Source organism: Tupaia chinensis, unplaced genomic scaffold (genome assembly GCF_000334495.1).
Source record: "Tupaia chinensis unplaced genomic scaffold, TupChi_1.0 Scaffold000119_1, whole genome shotgun sequence".
In the NCBI taxonomy this organism is placed as follows: Eukaryota; Metazoa; Chordata; class Mammalia; order Scandentia; family Tupaiidae; genus Tupaia; species Tupaia belangeri.
Window position 1 is genome coordinate 1,929,386 of NW_006159585.1, and position 18,200 is coordinate 1,947,585.

At 37.1% G+C, this 18,200-nt stretch overlaps 1 protein-coding gene across 1 annotated transcript in view; it reads left to right on the forward strand.

The window, feature by feature from the left end:
- Positions 1–4,135: 4,135 nt before the first annotated feature.
- The window catches only part of PIK3C3 (phosphatidylinositol 3-kinase catalytic subunit type 3), a 144,680-nt gene continuing 130,615 nt past the window's right edge, over positions 4,136–18,200 (forward strand). The window contains exons 1-3 of the mRNA XM_006144396.3: positions 4,136–4,292; positions 7,874–8,062; positions 12,755–12,898. Of these exons, the coding sequence (XP_006144458.1) occupies positions 4,225–4,292; positions 7,874–8,062; positions 12,755–12,898 (401 nt within the window). The 5' untranslated portion in view covers positions 4,136–4,224. The remainder of the gene's footprint in view (positions 4,293–7,873; positions 8,063–12,754; positions 12,899–18,200) is intronic.

Below are 18,200 nucleotides of genomic sequence, written 5' to 3' on the forward strand. Positions count from 1 at the left end.
GAGTCTAAAGTCATGATCATCCCACAAGATTAGTAGGGAAAATGTAATGAAGCTCTTATTAAAAAGCTGTTTTCTCCCTATGAGATTGTCTAAATAATTTGAGGCGTAGTTGGTGGCAGATATTAAGCATTTAGTAAATATACGTCAAATAAGGGAATGACCTGTGAGATACTGAATGAACTCAAATCTCCTCCTAATGGAGCTAATCTGTAATGAGTCAAGACGTTTGCCTGAGAATATAATCTGTGGCGAGGCAGAGTAATCAATGGTAGTGTCAAAGAACATCAAGGATGCTAAAGATACTGGCAGTAATTATTTATTTTGTTGCATAAAATAAGTTCAAGGATTAGTTTAGAATATAGTTTTATAAAAATATCATGTATTTTGAAGTCAGACACACCTTGCTTTGCCATGTATTAACTATTAGTCATTTACAAATTCCATAACCTACTTTATGATTACTTTTCTGTACAAAAGGACATTAATACTTAATTTATTAATCTATTTAAATAAATAAATATGATACATATAAAATCACCCTACCTGGTAGACAGTAGTTTTTCAAGTGCTATTTTTATTCCTATTTTCCTTATCCAACACGTGCTCTGGGCCAGGATCTAAACTAGGCAATAAGGCCATAAAGTTCAGTGTGTTCTCTGTGGCTATGAAGAATTACCATGGACTGCATAGCTTAAAAATTATTTTTTATAATTCTGAAGATTCTAAGTTTGAAATCATGTGCTGGCAGGGTCAGGTTGAGGAGAGGGCTTTCTTCTTCACATGGCAAGGGTACAAGAGAATTTTCTGGCCTCTTTTTATAAGGATATTAATCTAATTCATGAGGGCTGCACTCTCATGGCCTAACTACCTCCCAAATCTCCACCTCCAGATAACTTAATATTAAACATTATATTTTAACAGCTATATTTGGTGGGACACAAACTTTCAGTCCATAACATGTAGTAAATGTGATTTACACAAACTTTTACCTCACAGAGGTTGTTGTGTAGTAGGGAGAGAGCTAGTAACCACATTATTATGACAGAAACTTGAAATTGCTGTGAAGAAGAATGAAAATGGGAATAGTTTTTTGTTTTTTATTTTTTGTCAGAGAGCACGTACACTTACTAGAGAGGGAAAGCATCACTCATGGGTAATGGTCACAACAAAACCCTTTATTTTTCATTTTTACTTCCTTTCTGGATTTTGAGAATGCACACACATGTGCCTGTCATGTTTTTTCAGGTCGCTGGCCATAGAACTTGAAATACACCATCAGCTATGCAGAATCAAGACACCTTAACCACAAAGCCACCAGCTGGCTCAGGGCAAATTAATTCTGAATAAGATCATTTAACTAGTGTTGGAGAAGAAAAGTGGTATCAGAACAACTTCCCTGAGGACTGATCTGAGGCATGAAATTCAAAGGTCTAGTGTAGTATCCTTAGCTAAGTGGGAGAAGAGGATAGAAACTCTCAGGGTCTAGCATGGTTTTATTAAGTCCCTGACATGAAAGGGCCTAGAGGTTTTACTAAACTGAAGTAAGTCCAGAGTACCTGGAAGAGCAGTATGAGCTAGGGCATACAAAGTTATTTAGTGTTGTGTTAGGTCTAGCATGCTTTGAGCTATCTGTTACAGAAAAATTACCTAGACTAAATCTTCTGAATCTAGCTGGGACTTAATGGAAACAGAAAGAATGAAACAATTTGCAGGGCTGTTTTATGGCCAGGCCTGGAATATGTACACTTTCATTCTACCCAAATTTTTTCCAGATTCAGTTCCACACCTTCAGTCTATCTGCAAAGGATGCTAAGAAATGTAGTCTTTCTGTGAGTCTGAAGAAAAGTGTAGAAAGTTGCATCCATACACTATTGACTCTGCCATCAAAAAGCTTTAGAATAGCTTAGGAAATAAATAATACTTAGACCAAGGTAATGATATTGAAGATGGAAACAAATTGACAAATTTATAAATGTTTGAAAGCTAAATTTACAGTATATGGGTGCAATAAAGGTTGGCTCCATGGATTTTAATTTTTGGCAGTAAGTGAATGGGTAGTGAGGATGAGAAGACTTTTGTTCAAATAGAAAATGTTTGGGCAATATTAAATGCTGAGAAGAACCTAGCAGGAGAAAAAATTACAATGAGATCACTGTAAGTTTCCTAAGATGATAATTCAGTAGGTATTAGAGTCTAGGGCACAGGTAGAGATGTTGGCCTTAAATAGAAGGATAGGTACCACTTTTATTGTAATACAGAGAGACAGAAGTTGATATATATTCAGATGGATATGCAGTTTTGGGAGGCGATAATGACAGGATGGGGGGAAGTAATTGTTTTTATCATAGCTCTCTGAAAAGCAGGAGGTGGGGGCATACGCTGAAGCAAAAGCAGGGAAATCTGAGGCTTAAGAAAAGGGGTAAAGAGTTGTTGCATAACAGTAAAGAAAATGGAACAGAGAATGTAGTAAGACAGTGTTGCCATGATGAGCTTGGTCGTTAGGAATTTATAAATGAACCTACCACTCCTGTTGTGGATTTCCTCCACTAGCGATCTACTCATCCTCATTGCTAGAATTATTTAATAAATAACATTTGTGATTTGTTTTAATATTGGACGTTCTGATAATTGAGTTCAATTTTTATTTGTTGAAATTACATTTTTTTAATAAATTTCAACCATTGATCATAGTTATAAATAAGAACAAATCAAGTTTGCTCTCTTTTGGTTTAAACTTTAAGTTTAAAAGTTTATAAAAAGGATAACTACCGTACTTTTCTTTAGTCTGCCTGTATCCTCTTCTTACTTTAACAAATTTTTCTGAGAATTTACTTTGAATTAGACATTGTGCAGTCACCATTTATTTATTTTTTCCTTTCCAGATTAGTTCCACATCTTTCAAGTTTTCTTAGAGGTTTTTTCCTGATTCCTCAACATTCTAATGAGACTCATTTGCACATACTCTATGGAAGTCCCTCTTAAAATGTGGCCCTTGGACATAAATGCATAGAAAATGTAGACGTTCATTCATTATCATCAATAATAAATACATAAAAATTATTAAACTCACCAATATCTCAGGCACTAAGGGTGACAGACACAGATGTATTTGGTACACTATTCTTGCATTCAAAGAGCTTTTCATCTGACTAAAAATAAAGATTACAATTTTAGATTAAATATTATTTTTAAAAAGCATTATAGGAGTTCAGAAGATTCGAGACCTATGTTCTGGAATTTTTACTGGAATTTTCTAATTAGGGTTTTATTTTGAAATTATGGTTCTATCTTGAAGATGACATTGAGTTTTAATATATCAAATGGAAACGAGAAAGAACCCAGGTATTTTGTCCCAAGCAGCATAAATTTTGGTAGTGATAAAAATGTAATATGGGTTTCTTTGTTCTCTGTGTAGTCTTTTCCCTTTTATTTAGAACATGAAAAAGAAATATTTACCTGAGTTAGCAAATCAGTGATCAAATCTACAATATTTGGGAAAAACCACTGGAATTTAAACGTGCCAATTTTTTTATTTTATTTTTTTTGAGAGTTTTTTGTTACAGGACATGTGCGCTCGCCAGAAAGAGAAACAGAAAGGGGACCCTCAGACGAGATGGCCACTCCACAATCCCTTCTCCTCCATTCTCCTCTCAGGATCTTGGGCACGCACACACACAAGCCCCGCGTGAGTTTAAGTCACCTGATCAGGCACTCGAAACGCAGGGTCAACTACATGGGAGTCCAGCGACATAGCCATTACGCCAACTGCTGGTCCCACAAGCATGCCAAATTCTAATATTTGTGCTCGTCCCCTGTTTAGCTTGTACTCAGTGGAATAGGTTGAAATCATTTTTTAATAGAATTTTCTTTTTGATTGATTTCTGCTACAGTTCAAACTCATATAACATTTTCTCTTTTTATTATAAAAAAATAAAAGTTTAAAAAGTCCCGTTAAGACAGGAAAACTGGAATGTAACCAGAAAAACTGTATTTCCGGAACCATATTTACCCTTTAGCAAGATGGTGCGCGCTTTGTGCACATGCGCAAAAGCGATGCTTGGGAGGGGAGTTCCGCCGCGACGCGCTGCGCTTGACGCGGGGATTGGTAGCTGGCGGGCAGGGGGCGGAACCGGAAGCGCCTGTGTTGTTGGGCTCAGCTGGTCCAGTCACGGCGTCTTATTCGCGCTTAAGTTCACGCCGCCGGTGCTGATTTCTTGCCGCGCCATGGGGGAAGCGGAGAAGTTTCACTACATCTATAGTTGTGACTTGGACATCAATGTGCAGCTTAAAATGTAAGAAAACCGTGAGACGGAGTAGGATTGCTGGGCGTGAAGAGGGGAAGGCAGCTGCTGGTGGGTAGTGGGGAGAGAAGGGAGTGACTGGCCTTAAGGCCGGGACCTGGGGGTACCGGAGGGCTGTGGCCAGGAAAGCGCCGGAGAGTAGATTGTGGAGAAGAGCCATGTGAGAGAAGGCTTGAGGGTAAGGTCTCTGCGAGAAGGATAGCGGTAGAAATAAGTCGCTAAGTCCCCTCCTGTTTCCCAGTCTTCAAACCCTTCTACTCTTCACAGCAACCTCTTGAGGTTAAGTTATGACAGCTTTATTTTACAGATGAAGAAATCAAGTCTCGGTAAAGTAGTTCTGCAGCAAATAAGTGCGATCTTTACTTTAGATCGGGGCCGGAGGTACAAACAGGCAGATGTCATAGCCGAGAATGAGATGATCACTTGAGGGTAGTACTAGCCACCAGGGAGGTGATAGAGGCTCTGTGGAGTCTTTGGGCATTCTGGCCTTGTTAAGCCAGGGAAGTTGGGGGTGCCAGATGCAAAGGAAACAAGGAGACGGGATGTAATAATCTTCTAGGTAAACCTTTAAGCACCACAGTTAAAGTCAAGGGCATAACATCTTGAGATATTGATAATGGAAAGGAAGCAGTGGGAAGACTGCTAGGATTGAGTTGGGGGGATGGCCATGTTGCAATCCCTTCTCCTCCATTCTCCTCTTGGGATCCTGGACACACACGCACACACACACCTGACGTGAGTTTCAAGCCACCTGGTCCTCTATGCAAACCATGGTCGACTACATGAGAGTCCAGCGACATAGCCATTAGGCTAACTGCTGGTCCCCTTATGTTACTTTTAATAGTCCTTCAGCTTCTGAGTCTGCCACTTTTTTTGAGTGGGGAGGGGCATGTGTGGGCAGAGGCACAAAAGTATCAATTAAGATTTATATAACTGAGAAAATAAATTCTTTTATTTTGTTCATTCTAGGCCTTTTCATCTATTTCTATGGTTTTAATAACAACTTAACTTTGATTCCTTTCTTGGCACCATAATTGGATATCAGACACCTTGGATGTCCCAAAGTACTGTACAAGCAGCTTGTCCAAAGTTGAGCATATCATTAGTTTGCCATTCCAACTCTGATCTTTCTGTTTTCTCTCATATTATTGATGATTTTTAACATCATCTGTCAGATTTGTTAAGACAGAAACCTGGGAGCTATGCTGACAGACTTCTTTTACCTTCTGTGTTCAGTCATTTACAAAGTCCTGTAGACTGTATCTGGTAAATCTCTTGTTTCATACTCCCTTTTCTATCCAGTTGCCTCTATTTTCCTATTTTGATGGAAAATCTTCTAAATGCTTGTTTTTGCTTTCAGTCACACCTTTCCAGTATGTTCTTATGCTACTGTAAACAGTATAACAAAATTTAATTATGTTATTATCTCACTTCACATAATTCAGTCAACTTTTTTTTGTTGTTTTAGAGAGAGATTTTTGCTATAGTATGCGAGACAGAGACAGAAAGCAAGAAATCACCCCCCAGGGAATGGTCACGCTGCAATCCGTTCTTTTCTGTTCTCCTCTTGAGATCTCGGGCATGGGTGTGTGCACACGCACAGGTACACACACACACAGTATGCACTTGAAGCCATTGAGTCCAGGACTCGAACCGCAGTCGACTATGTGAGAGTCCAGCAAGATAACCATTATGCTATCTGCTGGTCCCTCAGTTAACATATTTTTAAATATTTACTTTTGCTTGGCACTGTACTGTATTTGGTTGCTGACTAATTAGCTTTTATGTCTAGCTTCTGCTTTTCATTCTCATCTTTAGCCTCTTCCGCATATATACTTTATGCATTAGCTTTACTGAATAACTTACAGTTCCCCCAACAAATCATCTTGCTTGTTTGCCTTTTATATATCCTTTCAGATGATTTTCTACCTTATTTGTTCTTATCTCATACAGTGTAAGCTCATATCATGCATCTGTCTACGATAATAAGCCCCTGCCCCAAAGCCACATCAGGTGTTTTTGAAACTGTTTGATTTATCTTGCTATAGTGGGAAGAACATTTGCTTTGTCTTCCTTGCCCTGGTTTTTATTTTCAGTTTTGTTACTTTCTGTATAGCTTTATATAATGAGTTGTGCTCTGAGTCTTTGCTTCCTCATTTATAAAATGAGAAAATGGTGACTATTGAATAAGCAAAGAGTATATAAAATAGCTGGGACAATATTTGACATAAACTGGATGTCCAAAAACTGGTCCTACCACTTTAGTATCCTGTGCATGTCATTTAGGAATTATAACACTGTATTTTTTTTAACAAAGAAATGATCAATTAAAGCATGCATATAGGTTAAAAAAAATAGAACACACAAATAATATGCAGCTAAAAGTAATGTTTTTCCACAGAAGTGATTACTTAACATTTCTTGGTAACACTGTTTTTGTCCCATCTTGAATTAGTTTCTGTGCCTTTATGCCTACTACAGTAGACTAGGTAAATGAGTGACCAACCTGAAAGGAACAATATAAGACCTATAAGCTGGTAGCCTCAAGAATTAATGACAAGGTTTGGGACCAGCAGTTAGCGTAATGGCTATGTCGCTGGACTCCCACGTACTCAACCGCGGTTCATGTCCTGGACCCGGTGGCTTAAAACTCACGCCAGGCGCTTGTGCGTGCATGCCCAAGATCCCGAGAGGAGACTGGAAGAGAAGGGATTGCGGCGGGGCCATCCCCCCTGGGGGGTGATTTCTTGCTTTCTGTCTCTCTGTCTCTCTCTGTCTGTCTGGCGAGTGCACGCGCCCTATAGCAAAAACCTCTCCAAAAAAAAGAGTTAATGACAGGGTTTAAAATTAAGAAACAAAAAATATACAAGTATATTGATGAATTTAGGAATGATCTTAAGTATGTTAGAATTTTAAGAGCCTTTTTTTTTTTTTTTTTGAGAGGTTTTTGCTATAGGGTGTGTGCGCGTGCCAGAGAGACAGAAGGCAAGAAATCACCCCCCCCCAGGGGGATGGCCACACCACAGTTCCTTCTCCTTCATTCTCTTCTTGGGATCTTGGGCACACATGCACATGCACCTGGCATGAGTTTAAGCCACTGGGTCTGGGACTTGAACTGTGGTTGACTATGTGGGAGTCCAGCGACGTAGCCATTATGCCATCTGCTGGTCCTAAGAGACTCCCCCCGCCCCGTAGGGCACATGCTTTCATGCTTTTACTGGAGACCGAGAGGGAGAGTGAGAAATCACCCTCTGGGGTGATGGCTAGTTGCCATCCCTTTTCTTCCATTCTCTTGAGATTTTGGGCACACACATGCCTGGTGTGATTTTTTTCAAGCTGCTTGATCTAGGACTCAAACCATAGTCGGCCATGTGGGAATGCAGCATCTTAACCACCACACTGCCTGCTGGCCCCTTAAGAGGCTCTTAATCATTATAAAAATGACTCTAATTTCATATACAGGAAAATGTTTAGGTAGCATAAGGGTACCTTGACACAGACATAAATGCTGCTTAGTATTTGTTGTGTATATGTGATGATGCATGTCTAAAACGTTGTTCTTGTGTTTTCAGTGGAAGCTTGGAAGGGAAGCGAGAACAAAAGAGTTATAAAGCTGTCCTAGAAGACCCTATGTTGAAATTTTCAGGGCTGTATCAAGATACATGCTCTGACCTTTATGTTACTTGTCAAGTTTTTGCAGAAGGCAAGCCTCTGGCCTTGCCAGTGAGAACATCCTACAAGGCATTTAGTACAAGATGGAAGTAAGTTGTTTTCTTGCATTTGGTGGTTTCCAGAATGTTCTCCGTTTCTTTATAGATTTTAAAGTATAATTTTGTAGTAATGAAAAAGGAATTTCTTAATTTAATACCTATATGCATTGATCAGATAGTTTTAAGGCCATAACATACTCAGGTAAAGTATTACACATGTCAGTATCACAACTGTAATTGCCATAGAAGGGAATTTATGTTCATATTCAATATTTTGGTGTTTTGATAAGCACTTAACTGATTTATAACATGACCAAAAACAAAGTCACATATAAGATATCTTTAAATTCTCTTATCAGTCTGTGTCCTTGAACTTCTGGATAATTTAAAATGTCCACACTGATGTCTCAGCTCAGATCTTTAGAAATAGATCTATTATCTTTAGATATTTATTATATAATAAAAATACACATATCATTATATAATATATAGTAATATATAGCAATATAATACATAGTACTGTATATAATGGTCATATATAATAATAATATATTATGCACATAATATGTAATAATAATATATAATAAGATTATGTACCATTGGGACACAGGATAAATACATTGAATTTTTCCAGAGCAGTTTTGGTTGGTTCCTAATCTAACCTTTTAGATGTAGTGCTGATCTAGAGCCCAGTCAGTGAATATTATTGAGCCTCCGATAATTTGAGTGCAGGATCGCACAAGTTGTGTGTTCTTAAGGAAGGAGCTTATGCTCACCCATGTTCATGGAAGATAAGATGTGACCACATGGACATCCAGCTGTGCTATTGAGGATACTCCCTGTGTGCACCTTGTATCACCCAGAGGGAAGGGTTTCTTAGTGGAATACTGAACTCCCAAATCTGACGTCATCAAAGCCCAACTTTTTTTTTCTTTTTTTTTAAGTTGCTAAGGAGTGTATGTACTTGCTAGAGAGAGAGAGAGAGAGAGACAGAATGTAACCCCTACTCTGGTATGGTCACACCATAATCCCTTCTCTATTTCTCCATCCTATTGGGATCATGGGCATGCATACATGTGTCTGGCAAGATTTTCAAGCTGCCAGGCCAGGATTCAGCCAGGGTCATCCATGTAATACCTGACATCCTTAGCCACTAGGCTACAGGGCTAATCCCCAAACCAACTATTTCAGTGGTGTAATTTTTTTATTGGACTTTTTGTGAATACACACCCACACAAAGACACACAAATATGTGTATATGCACATATATTTACTATTTATTCTGGAAAACTTCAAACTTAAAATGTAGACAATAATATAATGAATTCCTAAGTCTCTATCACATAACTACTAAACTGATGACTGACTCATGGTTAACCTTGTATTCCCAGCATTTTTTTAAGCAAATTCCAAACATTGTTTTCATCTTAAATGTAGATATTTCTTGAAACATAAATGTAAATCCTTTATTGCACCTAATTCTTCAAAACTCTGAAGTTGTATGTGTAATTTTGTGTCTTGAGCACTTTTCCAGGGACAGAACTTTTAGCTTTGGATTTTTGAAGTAATCTGTTTCTCAGAAAAGATTTAGAAGAAATGTATGTGTAGAAGGACAAACAGGTATAGTAAATCCCACATTTTTGGTAAGGAAAATTGTATACTTGTTGGTTCGATGCCTTTGCACAAAAAGAAAATTGGAGCAAAAGCAAATTCCTAGTTAGAGGAAGATTAAAATCTTTCTCTTCCCACTTGGCTCTATTCTTTGCATTATTTTGTATTATATATTTGAAAAGACATAAAAGCTCCCATGTTCTCTAAAATTTTGATTTTTTAGATTTGTATTTTTTAACTATGATACTCTTTAGTACTCTAAAATGATTAAGGGTCAGCCAGTGGTGTGGTGATTAAGGTGAATGGATCCCACATAGCTGACTGAGCATTTTCAGTCCCAGACTTGGTGGCTTAAAAAACACCCCAGGCATATGTGTGGGCATGCTCTAAATCCTTAGAGTACAGTGGAGAGGGATTGTGGTACAGCCCTCCAACCCTGGGGAGTGTGTTCTCATGTTCTCACTTTCTCTCCTTCTGTTTCTCTCTGGTTAGCTCACATGCTCTATTGCAAAATCTAAAAAAAAATAAATAAATAAAAATAAAAAAGATTAAAAAATATTTTGAAATTAAAAGTTTTGAGACAGTTGTGTAGAAAATCGATGGGTAAAGTACCATTGGGATAGGCTTTTAAAAGAATTATACATGCACACACACACAAAGACAAAGAAAAAATAGTTGCAGGTTTTGTACATCTTGTGCGTTAGTATTTAAGAGGCGAATCTATTACCAGTTCATCATAACAAATTTCCCTCTTAAAATGAATCAGAGCAAAAATTGTACACTGCCACCATTTTTAGTAAGTACTTACTTAAAAGAAATATCGTGGGAACCAGCAGTTAACATAATGACTCTGTCGCTGGACTCCCACATAGTTGACCACGGTTCACGTCCCGGACCCGGTGGCTTAAAACTCACACCAGGCGCGTGTGCGTGCATGCCCAAGATCCCGAGAGGAGAATGGAGGAAAAGGGATTGCGGCGTGACCATCCCCCTGGGGGGGTGATTTCTCGCTTTCTGTCTCTATGTCTCTGTCTGGCGAGCACACGCGCCCTATAGCGAAAACCTCTCCAAAACAAAAAAAACAGAAATATCGCATAAACTATTGGAAAAAGTTATATTGGATATTTTTGTTTTTATTAATATTCTGTTGCAAGTTTTTAAAACATACATACTGTGTCCTATAAATGACTTGGCATGAATTTAGAGAAACACATATTGGGGGAGGATCTTCAAAAAGTTCATAGAAAATGCATATTGTGAAACAATTGCATGATTTTACTTTTTTTTTTGCACCAAAATGAATTCATACTTTAATTCCATTTTTCCATGAACTTTTTGTGGTCCTCTTGTATATTAACAATCCAGTGTAATTTAGAAGTTATGAACAAGAAATACGATAATCACACTGGAGAGTTAGTACATTGGTGTGTAGGGATGGGAGTGCATGGTGGGGATTATAACATCCAGATCTAGGCTTTATTATAGTCTTGTGATGTTTTGAACGTTTCTTGAACTTAGTTTTGAAGTTAATGAGCATGGAGAAGGGATGATGCATGTGAAGGAAGAGAACAAAGTCATACTCAAAATACACGACTTTGTGGTGTCTGACTACATCTTAAGTTCTAGAATATCTAGGACTGTTCTCAAGCTTTTAGCTGCAAGATCAATTTCATCAACAGAATTCTTTTGCAGATGCTTAATATGTAAAGCAAATTAAAGTGCAGTCGCTTTGATTTAAAGAGGTGCTAAGGACATAGTGTTGAATAGCAAAAAATTTGAATGACAGATTGGTCACAGATATTGTCTCCTAGTCATACAAAGGACAGAATGTGGAAGTGAGCAATTTCACAGTTCATTTTGGATATTTTACTTATTTTTTTCCTTTAACCTTAGCAGTGTTAATAAATCTTTGTTTTATTGATAAAGATGACTCTGGTTACCAGCAAGCCCTGCCATGTGGATAAAAATGGAATAAATTCATTTCATCACTCAAGCTTATCTGTAGTGGATAATGGCTTTCTCAAGCATGTGATTTATTTTTTAAAGAACTTTACAGAAGAAAAGAATTTGGTGACTTTTTGCTCCTCTTGAAATTCATAGCCATCTCTAATTTTCCTGGAGGTCCTTAAATTTACATGGTGGATATAAGTCATATGTTGTTTAAGTTTTTGAAAATTCTGTTCAGTTACTTACTCATGCAGATGTATTTGACCTAGACTGAGATATGCTCCATTGAGAATAATTTTGAGCGAATAATAATTTTTAGTAAACAGAGTGAGAGAGAATTTTGTCTGCTGAGTATTCGTGTATTGTTTGTATACTATTCTTTTGGGACTTAAAAAGCCATCTGCTGTTGAAAGGAGTTGAAATTATCAAATGAATCCAGTGTGAAATTTAAATGGAGAAAAAGATTACTGAGATGAATAGAGGGTAAAAAGAGATGTGCTGTCATTACTATATTATTGAGAACAAACATTCCTCTGTGAGGTAATATATACAGTCATGCTTTGAAGGCATAAAGCACTAATAGCTGCTATCAATATAGCTTAATAACTTGAAATAGAAAAACCTAATGTGTATCTGAAGCAGTCTGATAAGTTCTTCATTTTATGAAGGTAGTAGTAGATATTCTACTTCAATCTCTATAAGGTGTTTTTTTTCCTGGTTTATTACCCTCAGAATTGCTTTGAGTATAATACAAATAATTTTGATTTTTTTCTTTGTAATGTAAAATTGTGTCCTGGAAAATGGTTAAAGAAATATCATAGTGTGGTTCCAAAAGATTGAAAGGTTGAAATCATAGTGTGCTTCTAACAGGTGGAAATGTTTTTCTAGTTTTTATTAGTCATTATCATATTTCCTATGTCTCAGTGGTGTTATCTGAGCTTTATAAGTTAAAGAATTTAATAGTGTTATCTTTTCACTGAGAGCTATATTTTTTAAAACACTGTTTTCATGTCTTCCGTATTTAAAAGTGAAGTTGCCTAGAGCAAGACTGAGGTGTCTCCCTCATACATTTTTTTAAAATCTATTTGGAATCTTTTCTTTTGGCTAAACTTTCTTGTATGGTTAGTTAATTTGCATATATGTATGTAAGGTATATATCTGTTTATGTTGACTTTACTTCTATAGCTGGAATGAATGGCTAAAGCTGCCTGTGAAATACCCTGACCTACCCAGGAATGCTCAAGTAGCCCTGACCATATGGGATGTATATGGACCAGGAAAAGCAGTGCCTGTAGGAGGAACAACCGTTTCACTCTTTGGAAAATATGGGTAAGCAGTTTATTTGTCCAGTCTAGTATATGGAAACCACTGGGACCTCTAGGATGTTGCTTTTGGGAAAAAAAAGGCTGGGCTGATCCCATAGTCAAGTAGTTAAGGGAGCCAGATTCTACATGACAGACTCCAGCATGAATCCTAAACTGAGTGACTCGAAAAACACGCAGGATGTGGGTGTGTGCCATGAATCCCAAAAAGAAGAAATAGAGGAGAAGGGATTATGGTGTAACCATGCCTCATGAGGGGTACTTTGTCTCTTTCTCCAAAGAGCACATGTTCCCTCTGGCAATTTAAAAAAAGTTAAAAAGGAAAAAAAGGCTTATTTGGTATATACCACAACTGCTTTGTTATAGAATTTTTCAGCTTTGTTATGTTAAAGTGACAGAAAGTATGATAAGCAAGAGTAAAAAGCATTACTTTGCTAATGATGGTAATGATTTTAGTAGAAAGTTAATACAGTTTAATTGTTTTAATTTACAAATATTAGAGGTTTGTTATATTTTTATATCTTTACAGAATTGGTGACATTCTATTATTCTTTCTTCATTTATTAATTAGAATTTTCTCTTAAAGAATTTTGTCTTTTGTCAAGTACTTAGTTAGGTTGATACACAGTTCATATAGGAAAGAAAGATAGATAAATGTTAAAGCTTCTTTCCCCTTTATCATCTTTAAGAATAGTGTTTCCCGGGAACCAGCAGTTAGCATAATGGCTATGTCACTGGACTCCCACGTAGTCGACCGCGGTTCGCGTCCCAGACCTGGTGGCTTAAAACTCACGCCGGGCGCGTGTGCATGCATGCCTAAGATCCCGAGAGGAGAATGGAGGAGAAGGGATTGCGGCGTGACCATCCCCCCTGGGGGGTGATTTCTCGCTTTCTGTCTCTATGTCTCTCTCTGTCTGTCTGGCGAGTGCACACGCCCTATAGTGATAATCTCTCCAAAAAAAAAAAAAAAGAATAGTGTTTCCCTATTAATCTACAAAGCTTACAGTTGATACCTTGTAATTTTTGCTTTTAAGGTTTGCCATGAACTTTCAGACTAAAATACTTTTGATATATTAGGTCATCAAGAAACTCATGATGTGTTTTTCTTTTTCTATGCAAAAATGTATCATAACTTCCCAATGATGCAATAGTTTAGTCATTGCTGACCTTAACCTTGATCATACTCAAAAAGCTGTATTTTTACTCAGAAAAGGCCTCTTTAGATAAGACCCCATGATTTTTTGAGATTACCCTGGTAGTCATTGATAACTTCTGTGTTTTTTGATAGACAAGCTATTCTGGCTCAATGGGTAATTTTCTTCTCCAGACCTGGAATCTCTGGAAGAAGTTCTTGTTCCTTTGAGTGTAAAGTGGTACAGACCATAATCTGTGTGGGTATTATCAAATGTCTTAATGTTTATCCATTTTAAAGTTGAAAAGCTGATCTCTTTAATAGATACATCTTTATGAATGAGGAGGATTATATTTTGATGTTTTTATTGACTATTTTGACTATTGCTTTTGATGTCCTTTGCCCATTTTTTTGGTTGAAAAATAATTGACATACCATAAAATGCTTTGCCTTTCTTTTTGAGTATCATTTATTTATTTATATATCTGTTAATCATTTCTAATCTGAAAATCTAGAATTTGAAGTGCTCTAAAAGCAGAAGCTTTCTGAAGTCCAGCATGATGTCACAGGTGGATAATTCTGCTCCTGACTTAAATAAACATTGTATAAAATTACCTTTAATCTTTGTGTGTAGGTGTATGGGAAACATAAATTAATTTTGTGTTTTGACTTGGGACACATCCTTAAGATATGTTATTATGAAAATATTTCAAAAACTGAAAAAAAAAATCCAAAGTCTAAATAGAACCCTTCTGGTGCCAAGCATTGCAGATAAGGGATGCTCACTCTCTGTTTGGAGCCTTTGTAAATGAATGAAATTAGCTATTTTTGTTTTATGCTGCAAATTTTGTTTTTCTTGTTTGTCTTGTTCTTGGATTAAAATATATATATATATATATTTGTTTTCAGCTTTTCATGGACCCTAAATAATTATGTTCAATAATTTATTTTTTGAATTTTTTGATCTTTGAATATAGTATTTTATAAAATCTTTCCCATTTACGATTATTATTATCATATTTTATGTAATTCTTTTTTTTAATGGCTATTCCCTTGTAGCCATAAAAAATATAGCGAGCATGCATGCTCGCTGGGGAGAGAGGAAGAGAGGGAGGGGAAAGTGAGAAAGCACCCTCCAGGGGGATGGCCATGAAGTAGTCCCTTCTCCATCCTCTACTGGGATTTTGGGCATGTATGCATGTGTGCCTGATGTTTTTCAGGCTGCCAGTTTTGGGACTGGCCATGTGGGATCCATTTGTCTTAACAACTACACCACTGACTGACCCAGATTCTTTTTTTACAGGGTTTTCTTTTTTTTCTTTTTTATTTTTTTGAGAGGTTTTTGCTATAGGGCATGTGTGCTCGCTAGAAAGACAGAGACAGAGAGATAGAAAGCAAGAAATCACCCTTCAGGGGGTATGGCTACACCACAATCCCTTCTCCTCCATTCTCCTCGAGATCTTGGGTACGTACGCTAACGCTCCTGGTGTGAGTTTAAGCCACTGGGTCTGGGACTTAAATTGCGGTCAGCTACATGGGAGTTCTGCGACATAGCCATTACGCTAGCTGCTGGTCCCTGCTTCTTTACATTTAAATTTTTTATTCATCTAAGGAGCAATTTATTGCAAATTAGCTTTTTAATAAAGAAACAAAAAGTGATTTGTATATTTGTCCTAACACTATTTCTTAAGAAAATCAACTTTTTTCATTTATTTGATTTGTGCTATTTTAAAAATGTTATTCTTATGCAGTAGTATATATTGATATTATCTGTGATAAGGTAAGTTTCGAAATACCACGTTTTCAGAAGTCATGATGTGTTTCCTATGCAAAAATGTGAAATGACTTTTCCGATGACTCAAGAAGTGATCTGGCTTTAAATTGTGGCTTTTTTGCTTACTGTCTATGCTTGGGTAAGTTATTTAGTCTCAACTTCTTCATGTATAAAATAAAATAAGAGTTAAATTACCAAATGCATTTAATGAGCCTGATATATATATATATAACATATGTTTATACACTTAATAAATGTTATAAAGAGCTCATTAAATATTAGCTATCAAGGACTATTCTGTCAGGGTTTTTTTTTTTTTTTTTTTTCATAATAGTGCAGGTGTGCACATAGGTGAGGGAGGGAGGAGAAAGAGAGTGAGAGAGAAGCATCCTCAACAGGGTCTTATCACACTGTCCTCTGCTTCCACCAGATCCTTCAGCACCTCAGGGTCCTGGGTAGCCCCACGTGTGACCCACATGTTTTCAGTCCAACTCAAGGATCAGAACTCATGGTTTCCATAAGACTTCCAACCTTCTGGGACACTTCGCATTATTGTTGTGCCACAGTGACTGGCCCCGTTTTGTTGATTTTTAGTTATGTTATGGAATGTTTTTATATTAGGTAGAGAGAACTCTCAGTATTTCTTTAGAATATTTATGGACTTTTTTGTCGAATAAGTTTTAATATTTTTTCTATTTAAATAAAAGTTCATTTTCATATTGTTGAGAAATCCTGTTGAATTGTTAATGAGATAATTGATACTTTTTTTTTTTTTGAAAGATTTTTGCTATAGGGCTTGTGCCACTGCCAGAGAGACAGAGAGACAGAAGGTGAGAAATGACACCCTAGGGTGGATGTCCATTCTATAATCCCTTCTACTGCATTCTCCTCTCTGAAATCACACCCTAGGGTGGATGGCCACTCTGTAATCCCTCTACTGCATTCTCCTGTCTGAAATCACCCCCTAGGGTGGATGGCCACTCTGTAATCCTTTTTACTGCATTCTCCTCTCTAGGCATGCAAACACACCCAGTATGAGTTTCAAGCTGCTGCGTCCAGGACTGAACCACCGACCACCACTTGAGAGTTCAGCACCTTAACCAGTACGCCACCTGCTGGCCCCAAGTATTGGATGTTTCTGTATTGAATATTTCTGTCCACAAGTACAGTGTGTCAAAAAGGCTTCAATTTAGGAATAAAACTTGAAAGTAATCCCATTTAGAGTAATTTGATTGCTTGGTAACAGGTAGTTTAATATAGTTGTTAATAAGACATTTGTTACTGAAATACACGTAGGAATAATAATTTAGACATAGTATGAGACATTGTAATTTCCAACTTTTAAACACACTTTTTGATAAAATAGCATGTTATAACAGAATGGATGTGTAGATTACTAAATCAATATTGTTCCTTTTCTAGAGTGTTTGCTCCTTTTTATTTTTCTCTGCTAGGAAGGGGGTCTGTTTGCCACAGAGAAAATGAAACATACAACAGTTTATTACTCTTTTTAGTGGCTAATCTTTCCAAGAATTAGCCAAATCCCTTGTGTTTTCCTCCCAGAGTCTACAAATGATTTGCCTTCTGGAGTATCAGCTAGAGATTTCTGCATAAAATCACACCTGTTTTAGCACTGTGTGCATTTTAGATGGTCTTAGGATCTAGTTTCAGGAGATTGTCTAATGAGAGTTGTGAGTATAGAACAATGGAAACTTCCAGGGTGTGACAAAATGATCCGCGTAAAGCCAAATAAACTTTCTCAGGTTGACATCTGTGACTTACTTGGCACTGGCAAGTTTTTATAAAGCACGTTAAATCATCTGTAGTCTGTGTGTGAGAATCGTGTAAGAAGCTCACTAGTAATGTACCCTCTTAGGTCCTCGCTAATTTAGTAAGTGTGTGGTGGGGTCCATAAATCAGCATTTTTAGTAAGCTTCCTGAGAGGTCCTGTGAAAGGTGGCTTGTGAGCCCCATTTCCAGAAATACTCCATTAGCCTTTTTCATAGTAATCTGTTTCTATGACTTTTATATGCAGGTCTTTTTTGTATAGTCCCGTCCTTTGGTGCCTTCTTTGTATTTCAATGTATATCCCAGTAAAGGGAAAATTCCTTTATGTCCCATCCAAACAGATCTGGAAAGATTTCTGAAAGACACATCAGCAGGCCTTGTTCCTACCTAAAGTTATTCCACCCCAAGGATTTCTGTAAAGGTGGTAGTAATCATAAGTGGGAGTTAAATTTGATTTTCAAATATTAACTAAAATAAGACTTGGAATCATGGAAAGTCATTGATTTTCTTTTAGTTCTAGCTCGAAAATAGTCCACGCTATCCATCCACTGAACACATCAGATGTCAGGTACCACTGTTAGAGAGCAGTGCTGATTCTTTGAAATTGTGTTACTT